Source organism: Eulemur rufifrons, chromosome 3 (genome assembly GCF_041146395.1).
Source record: "Eulemur rufifrons isolate Redbay chromosome 3, OSU_ERuf_1, whole genome shotgun sequence".
In the NCBI taxonomy this organism is placed as follows: domain Eukaryota; kingdom Metazoa; phylum Chordata; class Mammalia; order Primates; family Lemuridae; genus Eulemur; species Eulemur rufifrons.
This window is the reverse complement of record NC_090985.1, coordinates 33,097,244-33,110,502: the sequence shown is the minus strand read 5'-3', so window position 1 is coordinate 33,110,502 and position 13,259 is coordinate 33,097,244. Positions and strand designations below refer to the sequence as shown.

Genomic DNA, 13,259 nt, shown 5'->3' with positions numbered 1-13,259 from the left:
CCTTTGTTTCCAGTGTGCTGGGCTGTCATTCCCACACCCTGCTGGTGCAGAAGATGTTTCAGAGAGACCACATTTGACTTATCTTTGAATGGAGAAGGGCTTCAGTGGGGCTCTTGGGATTAGACACCTACTCAGGCTCCATATAGGATATTAGACTCTTCAATTCGGGGAGAGGCAGCCCAGTGTAGTGAAAGAACACATCCTTTGAGGATAAAGCAACAGAGGTTTTAATCCCATCTTTTCCGTTTCTGAGCTGTTTGCGTTTGAACCAGTTCCTTTACCTTAATTTCCTCACCTATAAAATGGGTAAACTTACATCTACTTCACAGTATGAGATTCAAGATAATGTATGGTAAACACCTGACACACTGCAGATGTTCAATATTAAGTAGCTAGGGGTTATTTTCCTTTTAAGAAAACTAAGGCTCCAACAGGAAAAAAACAATCAAAATGACTAAAGATATAGTAATGTTCCTCCTTTATAAGTTGTCCCAACCCTGGAAAACAAAGCCATAAATTCTAGACTCCAGACATTTTGTACACCACTACATTTGCATTCTAGATATTTCTGTGCATTCCAGGGGCCTTTAACATTCCAGATCTAAAATATTATCTTTTTGGTTGACTGTCTTGGTGAGTTCGTCGGATTTAACAAACCAAAGAAAATATTAAGTGGCTAGATTCTTGAATCAGACCCATTGGCCTGCTACATCCTGCATGATGAACAAGATTATTTCTCAGTGTAGATAGAAATAAATCATTTTCTGAAACTGGCCGCTCCAACCCCACAACATAATAGGGTTTACACTACATACCTTCTTCAGCATTGATTTGACAAATGTTTACCTAATACCTTCTACGCCACAGATCCTCTTCCAGACCCCAGAGGTGACACAGCCTGTGAGGCAGAGAGGGGCTGCCCTCCTGGCATGAGACTAGTTGGGGGCTGGAGCTGATGGGTGTGTAGGGATGGTGTGCGAGGAACAGACACTGCACACATAAGTAAGCAGAGTAGGGTCAGATGAGGCACTAGGAAGGAGCTACACTAGGGTGCTGTGGTCCGTGATGAGGGAAGAATGTTCTGAGAAGGTGACATTTGAGCCGAGAACTGAGAAGCAAGGTGTGACCCTCCTGTAGGAGGGAGCAGTGAACAGTCTCAAAAGAGCTCATCAAATGCCAAGGCCCCGAGGTGGGGAAGGGCTCGGCGTGTCCGATGATAAAGAAGAAGGACACAGAGCTGGAGTCTACTGAGGAAGAGGAGAGTAGTTGAAGGAACAGGGGAAGAATGACAGGGTCCCGTGTATAGTTCACGTAGGAGTGCGTGAGCCACCGCAGGCAAGCGGGTAGAATTTTATCTGAGAGTGATGGGAGGGTGCTGCAGATTTTTAAGAAAGCATGTTCTATATTATACAACGCCCAGTGGTCTTTTCATTCACACCCGCAACACAGTTCACTGAAACACCAATTGTCTTTAAAAAAAAAAAAAAAAAAAGAATGTAGAATATAAACCCTGTTATCCAATGTGATGGTCAGTTAGAAAAGTCAATTAAAAAGAGAATTTGTGAAGAATGAATGAGATAGGTACATACCTTAAGCGTTTTATTTTGACTTTAAACATATAAACCTGCATTCCCTTGCCATTCTTTTAGTGCAGGGTCAAAGGCTTGAGTAAAAAAAAAATGCTGTTTGGAGTCTTGCCTTTGATTGTCTTGCAAAACCATAAACATAATGCATGGTTTATGATTTCCAGTTTGGGGTTCTTAAAAGTGGGGCATCTGCACAATATTCAAAAAACTTAATGAAACTATATAATCACAATAACAAATACAGCTGCTTAGACATTTGGCTCTTGGCAAACACACAGCCTAGTGAGAATAGATGTGTTTGGCCTGGGGAGGTTGGCTTTCTCTGGGCAACAGCTGTCATGCTTTACAGGGGGAATGAAATGTTCAGGTTAATCCAGCACCGTTGAAAGCTTTGCCTATACTGCAAAACAATTTATCATACAGCTCTGCTGGGCTTTCGGGAATTAGGGAAATATTAAAAGTATTTCACTGGGGGTTGGGGATAGGACTGCATCATTTAAAGTAAATTAGGGAGCTCGTGGTTTTTTTTTTTGTTTGTTTGTTTGTTTGTTTTAAGGATTGTATAGCAAATCCTTTTGTAAAACACAAGCAATTTACAAAGCAAATAATTACTTCCTGATTAATTCATAGGCAGAATGTGAACTTTTGCATGTTAGGTTCCCAAAGAGAGGCACACTTAAAGGCTTCTATGCATAAGTCATTCCACACTTCCTCAACTCCTCAAAAAAGAAGCAGCCTGGGAAGCAGAAGGACTTTCATTCCTCCCTGTCCCTAATTTCCTCTGGAGGAAGCTATGTGGAGATGCTGGCCCGGGATAAGAAAGAAAGTATATTTTATGTGGATGAGGTCAACAAACTTCCTCTTGCAGACAGAACAACAGGGACAGAAGTCCCTGCACCCACGGGCTCTCTGATCAGTCCAGTCCAGTGGGCTGGAATGCAGTGGGCCTTTCCCCAGCACCATTACCAATAGGACAACTTGGGTAACGCAAAACCACGTCTTGTTTCTGTCAAGAAAGATCCTCCTCATCCCTCACCTCACCTTGAGGGGAGCTCAGGCTCAGCCCATCTTCCCAGTGGAATCTGATGTCAGGGGCACCCCTCCCTTTGAGGACATGACCTCAGTCATCTGCTTCCTGATGCACCCCAAGCATCCATGAACTTGTGCAATGCACGAGCTTTGGGCTTGCCAGGGTGCAGGTTTAGCCTCCCTGAGTGTCTACAGCAGCATGGGCAGGATGTAAGAGGGCAGAGGTGAGGTTGGGGAGCATTAAGTGAAAAGAACCCATGTTCTGTCTGTCCTGGACAACAGCAGTAACCCTAGGCTCTCTCAGTTCTAGTCTCCTTCTCATACAACTCTAGTAATACTTCTAAATGTCATGCAACTTGCAACTCACTTGCTGAGAAACCTTCAGTGTTCCCAGCCCTTTGAAACATGACCCTCAACTCTTCTGACCCTCAATTCTTCATCCACTCACTAACCCCTTATCTGTCCAGGCACACGTCCACTGCGGCTTCCTAGCTTTCTATAAACTCCTCTCCAATTTCTTGCCCGAAACAAATGGTATCTCCTCTCTCTCTCTTCTACGGTGCTTTGTAAATAATTCTGTCATTCAATAGGCAACTATCTGTCTATCACACAACGCCCAGCATTTTATTTTTGAAAAATGGTGGCGTATCTCCATTTCCTGTTAGACTGTGGGCTCAGCAGAAGGGATGACTTATTCCTCTTTTTGCCCTCAGCGTCTACACAGGGCACAACACACAGTAGACATTCGGCAAATGTGGGTGGAGCAGGGTCTTAGTTCTGACATCCTGTGTCCTGCTTGACACAATCCTCACTGACTTGCATGCACATCTTGAAACTGAAACAAAAAGCATGTACACACGTGCACGCACACACACACACACTCTCACACACACACACACACACACACACTCATGCCCAGAGCTATGTGGCTGGTCAGTTCTTTCCACACTCTGGCTAAATGTAACTTTACCAACGTCGGCAACATTAACTCTTCCTCAGATGGCAATTTATAATGGTTAAGGAAATTTCCATCCACACTCTGTCTGTGAGCATCCAGTGATGCTCACATGGCAGCTGCACAGGGGTGGTCAGACCCATTTTACTGACAGGAAAACTGAGGCTCAGGGAGTCAGTGGTAGAAGTGGGGGTTTGAGCCGAGCTTGGCCAGCTTGGGCAGGCAGCTTTCCCAAGGCCCCACACCTGCCTCTCCATGTGACAATGAGAAGATCCAGATCTCACCTGGGCATAGGGTGAGTAGCTGTCAGATTAGGGGCAAGTCCCACTGGAGTATTATTACCAAGACCGCTGAAGGCACCTAAAAGCTAAAGACAACCAGCTTGACCGAGTACTGATACAACCGCCAGAGGGGTGGGCCCGTGATTTGTCAGTGATCAAACAGCACAGAGCAAGGAAGCCAAATCAACACGCATGAACTGTCAGCCCCCAACCTGCAAACACGGCGGCCGGTCGCTAAGGAGCTTCTCTCCTTTTACCTCGTCGGGCCCTGGCGCGTTCTTCCACGTCTCCCTCTGCTGAATCCAAATCCCCTCCTCTTCCTCCAGAGGGGCCTGGGACTCCCAGCCAGCGCTCAGATTCATTGAGGACTTGGTCCCCTGATCCCAAATCCCCTCTTCAGAGGCTCCCACTGTGTGTCCCTCCTCCCGATGTCTGCCTGAAACTGCTCAAAATAACTCCAGCATCCTGATAGAGATCAGCTCTGGGGAGGAAAAAACAAAGCAGAAATCCTCGTGCGCAACAGGCTCTAGAATGAAACAGACTGGACGAGCTGGAATGCCAGGCCTTTCCCCAAAGCTGTGCTCAGTGGCCTTTCTGAGGTCTCAGACAGTGGCCTGGAGCCTGTTCACAGTAGTTGACAAAAGCCAGTTGTGCACACAGCAATGTGTCTGCTCACTGAACGGCTCCGTGCTCAGGGACGTCACTTTGGTAGTTTGAAATTGGCTGTGGAGGGAGTGTTTACACCATGAACGTTGGCAAATGCTGCAGATGGGACTTCCTCTCCACCTCAGCCGCTCCCCGAAGCCAGTTATTAGATATTTACCTGCACACCTTTAGCACAGACTCCTTGAGAATGTGATGGAAGCTTTATAGCATCTCTCAAGAAAGATGCACCTATCCACTTCACATTTACATGTAATTTCAGGGAACTTCGGGACCTCTTAAACCCTCTAGTGGGCCTCCCCCAAGTTGAGGACCCTACCCTTAAGCTTTCAGATGCCTCGCACAGGAAAGGGACAAGGGAATAAGCCTATGAGCCGGAAACTGGGTGAGAAGTTTGAAATACTCTATTGCGAAACCTCATTCAGCACGAGGTAGGCACGATTGTGTCACCCTCTCACAGATGAGGACACTGGGTCCCTGAGAGGTCAGATATCTCATCCAATATTGCACAGCTATTAAGTGATTGAGCCAGGATTTGAAATGACCACTCAGATTTCAAAAGCTTTTATCTGTTCACTAGAACACGTGGAAGGCAGCTTTCTTTGGAGGAAGCAGTGGACAAGGCCACTGTGGCAGGCAGAATATTGGCCGCTCAGAATGGCCACGTCCTAAATGCTGACACCCGCGAACATGCTCCCTTACGTGGCAAAGGCACATTGCAGGTGTGATTAAGGTGAAGGAGCTTGAGACGGGGAGTCACCCTGGCCGGCCCCATCTAATCACGTGAGCCCTTCACAGCAGAGGAGGGAGGCACAGTCAGAGAGATGCCGTGTGAGGAGGTGGCCCTGGACGGCAGCCTCTAGTTCCCGGGAATGGCCCCGCCTGTATAGCCAGCAAGAAAACGGAGACCCAGGTCCTCCACCGCTAGGAACTGAATCCTGCTACCGGCCCGAATGGGCAGGACAAGGACTGTCCCCAGGAGCTGCCAGCAGGAACAGCCTGCTGATCCCGCCACTTCAGTGCAGTGAGACCCTCCCTGGACTTCTGAACTGAGGGGGTCCTGGGTGTGGTTGTAAGCCACTGAGGGTGGCAATGTCTTAGGAGAACAACGGAAAACGAATACAGCCGCTTCTCGGAAGGGGCTCCTAGAAAATAGGCTCTTCCTGCTATGAGGGGAAGGACCCCAGCTCCAACGGGGAGAAAGGACCGGGAGGTCCCTATCAACCCTGGGCTGCCTGGCTTCCCTGTGGCCGGCACAGAGGGGGTGTAGCGACTGAGAAAGCACAGACCTTCGCAAGGCCAGCGATGAGGCTGGGAGGGAACCCAGCCAACACGGTGGGGAACACAGGCTTTGAAATCTGCAGACTGAGGCTTAAGTCCTAGCATTGCCCTGAACAGTTACGGGGCCTTGGCAAGAAAACGGCCCCTGTGAGCCTAAGTCTCCTCAACTTTTGAAAGGAGTAGTAATAATGTCTACTTTTAGGGTTGTTGAGATAATAAGGGTGAAAGTGATTTGTAAACTGCCAGGTTGGGGTTATTTTTTTTGCCATTGTTACAACAACTTCTGTCTGCTTGGCATTTTTTGTTTTGTGTTCCTTTTCCCTGCGTGGGTCATAAAACGCCATTAACAGCTGACACCGTGATTACTTTCAAGGGATCCTCAGTCCCTCGCCCGTGGGTAGACTACACAGGGCACTGGATTTGGGGCCCGGGAGGCTCAGGCTTGAATCCTGGCTTCCTGTGTCTCGGGCACGTCACTGTATCATTCTGAGCTTCGGGTCACCCCCTGAAAAGTGCGTGGATGGCGACATTTCCTTCTTCAGCCAGCCCTGAATGTGGCGATCATGGGTGTTAAAGGCCTGCCACGGCGCCTGGCACACCCCGGTGCTCAGGAAACTGTAGCTCTAAACACATGCCGGGTAGAGCTGGTGGCCAAACAGGCCACCTTGGCAGCCGCAGAATCGGAGGCTCTTTCCTGAGCTCTGTCACAGACATTTCTGTTACTGGACAAGGGACTTAGCTCTTTGGGTCCCAGGTTCCTACAAATGCCAATGACACTTGCCACTTCCTGCTTCCCTCTCCGAAATGGGAGAGCTTCCGCCAGCTCTGAGAGGGCCAGGATATCTGCGAACGGCTGCAGAGAGACACCACGCTTTGTGACTGTTGCTTTCCTCTTCCCAGCCGTGCCGTGTGGCTTTCACAGTTTCATATCCCTTCCACGACGCCTTCCAGCATAGGAGCCCAGTACTGACACATGAGGACCATCGTCATCATCATAACCAGCATGTGTAAAAATGCTTGTCTTAGATAGAGCTTCCACATGCAATAGCTCACTTGATCTGGTGTTTTACGATGAGGAAACTGAGGCATAGGGATGGCAAAGGACTCATCCAACGTTACACAGGTGATGGGTTACAGGGCCGAGTCTCAGCTGGGTGATGAGTTTATGTCTGTTCTATGCCCCTTGCCAGTCACACGAAGACTGGTGATAATTCTTACGGCCATCGTAGGAGTACTGGCTCGTGAGTCATCGGGCCCCACTGTTAAGGAAGGGCCCCCACAGCTGTGCTGTCATCACTGTCCCCAGCCTCAGCAGGGCAGAGGCAACAGGGAAGGTGCCTTCTTCACCTGAAACGTTTTCCTTCAAAGCCTGAGCTAAGGGTCCCTATTCCCAATCTCTGGGGTCGGCGCACTGAATCACTCCGATCTCAGCCGGAGTCAAACTGTCCATGCACAAAGCATTGCACTTCAGTTCGTATCATTTAACCTCCACACACATCACCTTTACCTGGGAGCCACCCTGTTTGAGTCCTTTCCCAGAAAACATCTGTCCCTTGGCTGCAACTGCCCACTGTGTCAGCACATTGAGAACCACTAGCGACCCTCTGTACCCCGGGTCAGAGCTGCTGCCATGACCTTAAAGACAGGTGATTATATCAGCAAGTAGGATGATGTGGCAAGAAAGAGTTGGGCCACACTTTACTTCCCTTTTAAGTACCTTCTGCATACACCATTTTATTTTGACATTCATAGCAACCCTGAGAAATAGGTATTTATGTGTCCATTCCACAGATGCGTAAGTAGGGAGTCAGGGAGGTCAAGTCACTTGCCAGAAGTCGCCCAGCTTGAAGATGGGGGAGCCCAAACCCAGATGGGGCAGCTGCTGGGCCTGGCATCCAGAAACCTCCGCTCTGGTCCAGTTCTGCGGTTCCTTTACTGTGTGCCTCTGGGCACGTAGAGAAATCTCTCCAGACTTCATCTTCCAGGTTGTCAAATTAGGGTCTGGCTCTTGTGATTAGTTGGGACCAACATCAAAGTTAGAGGACACGGTCTCCACACAACACGATCCTTGCTTCCGACACCGACTGCAAATTTGAGGGTTTCCCACACTACCCTCAGGTTCAAAGATTCCCTGGAAGGACTCACAGAATTCACTGACAGCTGCAATACTCACAGTCATGATTTTTCACAGGGAAGGGACACAGGTTAGGACCGGCCAAAGGAAGAGCAGAACACAGAGCCCAGGAAGTTCCAAATGCGAAGCTCCACTGTCCTCTCCCTGGAGAGTCAGGACATGTCACTCTCTGCATTGATGTGTGACAATACACACAGAGTATTGTCAACAGGGAGGCTCCCCCAGCCTTGGTGTTCAGAATTTTACTGGGGCTCCATTATGTAGGCGTCATTGATTGATTGCCCACGTGTTTGACTCAATTTGAAAGTCACCTAATGTGACCCCAAACTCCCAACCTAAGTCGCACAGTTGGTCTTTCCAGCATGGCCAGTCCTCACCCTAAGGCTGTCGGGTATGGCTCCATCCACCCTGAGGTCCAGTGTGGCAACCTTTGCCCTAAACAAAGACCCTCCCATCAGGTATCACTTACCTCCCAGATGCCAAGGGCAAAGGCCAGCCCTCTCTCTGGGCAAAGCCAAAATCTTTCCTACGCAGCCGTAAAATCCCTTCCCGTTTTCCCACTCTAGTCCTCCCCCAGCACAGCGTCCCCTCCCCCAGCCCATGTGCCACAGACTCCCCCAGCCATGTCCAGCTCAGGCCATCGGGCCACTGTCCTGGCTTCCAAGTCTGCATTCCTATCCGCCTGCTGCTTCCTGGGTATTCCGTTTGGCCATAACACGTGTTTACTGAACAACGCCCATGTGCCAGGCACTGTACTAGGGTGGGCTCCGTGGGTCAGTGTCACCCTTGAAGAGTCGTGAGGGTGCAAGTTAATATATGAACAAGGATGGACTCAAATACAAGCTATGATTATTATTATTATTATTATTTTTCAGTAACTAGAGGAACAAACAAATACTGAGTGATATCATAAGTATCATGGTCAGGATATGGCCGAAAGAACACTTTCTTGGAAAACTGCGCACAGGCCTCATTCCAGGAGAGTTCAGTGCTTGGCACTGGTCACATGCAGCCAGCAGGTGTGCCATGGACCCGCCCCCAGGGGCCACTGGACTAAATGTAGGCCCAGCCAAACCTCAGCTGAACTGAGCCCTGAGCATAACATAAAGAGAGAAAGTCTTTACTGGGGGAGGAATATTGGTTTTTGGCTCATCTGGGTTTTTGAGTGGCTTATTTTTTCCCTAACTTTTGCTGCTTCTGTCCGTCTGGTTTCAGCCTGGGGTTGCTGGCGGATGTGCAGTACGCCTTTGGGCTTCCCTTCCACCCTGCCTACGACGGGCAGTTTTCTCTGGAGGAGAAAAGCCTGTCATTGAAAATCATGCAGTACTTTTCCAACTTCATCAGATCGGGGTAAGTGGACACTTGTCACAAATCCTGTCACTGTGCTTCCCCTCCCACTCCCTTTAGTCTGAATGCAAAAGCCCCATTCTGCACCCTTTCCGCCCTAAATGTTGCAATCCCCGGCCACCGGTCTCCTCTTCTCAGTCTCCCTCTTCCAGCCACAGCTATCTTTGTGTAGATTGATCTCCATAAAGAAAGGCTCCAATTAGACCAGCCACACTTGATGGCTCTAGATCAGGGTTTCTCAACCTCAGCACCGTTGACATTGGGGGTTGGCTAAGTCTTGGCTGTGTCCTGTGCTTTGTAGGACATTTAAAAGCATCCCAGGCCTCTACCCCCTAGGTGCCAGTGGTACCCACGCTGGCCCAGCTGTGAGAACTGAACGTGTCTCAGACATTGCCCGGCGTCCCGTGGGAGTACCACTGCCTAAGCTCATCAGCTCCAGTCGAAGTGCTCAAGGCCCCCTTTATCTGCCTCTGGGTTTCCCTTCCTCCCCCACCTCTACTCTGGCATAGTGAGCACACTCACCGTTTCCACATCCATCGCTGGTTCCTGCCCTGCACTCTTCCTGGTAGCTTACCTATCTCCCCTTATCTCTTTGCCAGATGTGCATTGAATATCTAGAACTGTGCGAGGTCCTCTAGAAAGGTAAAAAAAAAAAAAAAAAAAATGAAAAAATCATGTCCCAGCTACCAGCTACTGACAATCTGAAACATAGAACCAAAACCATAATTCCAAGCAGGACACAATATAACATTATGCAGTTTGTTATGACAGCTGAGCAGAAAAAAACATTTCTTCTAATTAGGGGTTTAGAGCATATTTCAGTGAGGAAGTGACATTTCGGCTGGGCCTTGAAGGGTGAACAGAATATTCAGATAAGCAAAGGAGAAGCAGGCAGTCCCCGGAGAGGAGGGGAGATGACGGGACGGCAGGCCTTGTTTGGGAGCAACAGGTGGTCGGCGGGGCTGGCATGCAGGCCACATCAGGGGACAGGCTGGGAGAAGGGCTTGGGCTGCAAGTTTGTCAAAGGCCCTGTGTCTGAGCAGATGTGACGACTCCTTTGTGGAGAAGCTGACCTGTAGGTGACAGGTGGGTTCCCTGGCTCTGGGTCCACCCTCCTGCCTGCCCAGGCCTTGGACAAACAAGGGAATTCCAAAGACTGGCTATGGTGTCTAGATCAAAGGACACCAGGAAAGCAAGGGACACAGTGACCTGAACGTGCACAGAGACAGAAGGGCAGCGTTCGGTCCTGAGTAATGCAGCCAGCTCACGACCCTGACGTCTTTCCTTCCCCAGAAGTGGCCCAGGAGCGGTGAGCTCGGGGAGCCTTGGTGCCCTAATGCTTTGCGGTGTGCAGCTGAGATCACAGCCCCAGGTGGGGTGGGCTCGAATCCAGCCTGACGCTTCCAGATGCGTGGCTGGCCGTCGGAGACCAAGTGCCACTGGGAAGTGATCCCAAGTGATAAAAGGAAAGACAAGTTCCTCTTATGGATGTTTCTTTCTTCTCATTTTTGCAGAAACCCCAACTACCCTCATGAGTTCTCACAGAAAGTGCCTGAATTCAAGGCCCCCTGGCCTGACTTTGTCCCCCGAGAGGGTGGAGAGAACTACAAGGAGTTCAGTGACCTGCTCCCAAATCGACAGGGCCTGAAGGCAGCCGACTGCTCCTTCTGGTCCAAGTACATCAGGTCTCTGAAGGTGACGGCAGGTAACTGAGCCCCAGGGCGCACAGGGGCCAGGTGGGGGCGACTGCTGGTTGACTTCAGCATCTGCGGGCTCCTGGACACCAGGCCTGCACCGCAGGGGGCCTGGCCCCTGCCTGGGAGGAGCTCAAAGTCTGCACAGCTCTGCTCTGCCAAGGGCCTCCTGGTCCCTGGGAGCTGGATGGGAAGCAAGAGAGGCACAGGGAGAGAACACAGGAGGACAGGGGGCCAGAAGGGCTGTGGTCGGAGGGAGGGAAGGGAGGGTCTGGAGCCTCATCCTCAAAGCCCCTAAAGGGGTGGGTAGAAAATCTTAGAGAGGCAGTTGTAGCCAGGGTCAAAGTGGGCATTTCTGCCTCTTCCTGTTCTGCGATGTTAAAGACAGAAAGTGAATCATAATGAGGCACTGGGAATGGAGAGAAACATGAGGGTGGCTTCGGAAGAGTGAGTCTGAGTGATGCCGCCCAGGGGACACCCTCAGCTTTCCTGAGGCCATGGGGGAGATTTGCACCCCAGCTGGCGGGAGCCTGAGGTAGGAGGACTCGCCTCTCCCTAGAAGGTCCGGGAAGGGTCCCCAGGAAAAGTGATGCTTGGGCAGAGGTTTGCAGAGTGACAGGAGTTCCTGGGTGGAGCATAAACAGAGAAGTGACCTTGTCCTGCGTGTGCTTTAGATTCTCGACTCTGCTTTTAGTTTCCAACCCCAGTGGCTCTCTGTTGGCAAACTCAGGTACCAACACACCCTTAGCACGTCCCTGCAGCTGGGTGATGAATCTGGTGTCCCAACCACCGGAAACGCCCCCCCTGGAGGGCATTAGCATGGAATGCCCGCTGGAGGTGGGGGTCTCTTGGGGCCAAAAGGAAGGTACCACAGAGGAGAAGTCTCTGGCCCGGACCGACTTGCCCTGCCCGTCTGTTTCAGATGGAGCCCAGGATGAGCCGTCAGCAGGGAGTGAAGAGGAGGAGTTGACGGCTGGATCTGGGCTGAGGGAGGACCTCCCGGGCGTCCCAGGGCCAGGCTCCAAGACCTACAGCAAGTGACCATCCCCTGAGCCCCCTCACCAACCACACCTGAGGCTGCCCGCCGTGGTCACCTTGTTCTCCAAAATAGCCACTTACTTTCAATAAAGTGTCTACATGCAGCGAAGTATTGGTGACTCTGATTTGTGAATTCAAGACAATTTGGGGGTGGTACCAACTATATCTTAATAATCCCTCTGAGGTTTGAATCCCGGGCTGCTGTTTCCTCTCAACAAATATTTTTGAAGCATCTGCTGTGCTCCAGGCTGGGTGCTGGGTGCTGAGGAAATCAGGACTCCGTCTCCCTGAAGGAGAGAATGGCAGGCAAATGGACGGCCATGCAGAGAGTGGGGACCCACCAAGGGTGGGCCCCAGAGCGGCACAGTGCCACCTGAGGGGTACAAAGGGCTTAACTCATGAGGGTTCCAGACGGAGGTGGGAGACCAACTTGGGCTGATCTAGTGAGGGACGATGCGCTCTGGAGTGTGGGGATGGGGGAGGGAACAGAGCCAAGGGCCCTTTAGGGTACAATCACCAGGACTTGGCTGGATGTGGCAGGAAATCACCTCAGCTTCCAGTTGGTTTGGGTTCTCAGGGAAGCAACTGATTTTCTCATTCACCCTCCTAAGGGACGTATCATAAAGGCGAGTCTTCTGTTCAGCGCGCACACGTGTGCACACACACACACACACACACACACGCACGCTCATTTCACCCAAAGTAAGAGCATGTGGAGCCAGTTAACAGTCTCTGTCATTTACATGACACACCATAAAATGCACTCACACCCATCATCTTATACGAGTTCAGACCAAATCATTAATGGTTTGTGGGTGGGGATTATCACCCCATTTTGCAGATGTGGAAGGTGAGGCTCAGAAAGGCTTATGGTGAGCCTAAATTCACACAGGGAGGAGAAAGAGAATCAGACTTCGACACATATTTTCTGACTTCTCTGCACTGCATGGACTGTAAAAAATAAGCCCAGGGCCACATTGTGAACCCTACACAACCCACTGATAGCACTGAAAGCCCCGAGTAGCCTCCATACTACATTATAGGCTCTATTAGTATGATTTAGTGACAGCAACTAAATATTCAACTAAAAGGACTTAACCAAAGGAAACTCCAACAGGTAGGTGGTCCCAGAATTGGTTAGTGTCTCAATGATGTCATCAAGAACTGAGACCCTTTGCAGCCCTCCTCTTTGCTGTCTTCAGCACAGGGATGGTGTTCACCTCACTGACACAGCTTGGCTGCCACAGCTCC

The 13,259-nt window shown here is 50.3% G+C and overlaps 1 protein-coding gene across 1 annotated transcript in view; it reads left to right on the top strand.

Annotated features, from left to right (window-relative positions):
- TG (thyroglobulin) overlaps positions 1-12,117 on the top strand; it is a 243,690-nt gene extending 231,573 nt beyond the window's left edge. Inside the window, exons 46-48 of the mRNA XM_069465395.1 lie at positions 9,145-9,279; positions 10,791-10,981; positions 11,893-12,117. Of these exons, the coding sequence (XP_069321496.1) occupies positions 9,145-9,279; positions 10,791-10,981; positions 11,893-12,011 (445 nt within the window). The 3' untranslated portion in view covers positions 12,012-12,117. The remainder of the gene's footprint in view (positions 1-9,144; positions 9,280-10,790; positions 10,982-11,892) is intronic.
- Positions 12,118-13,259: the final 1,142 nt, after the last annotated feature.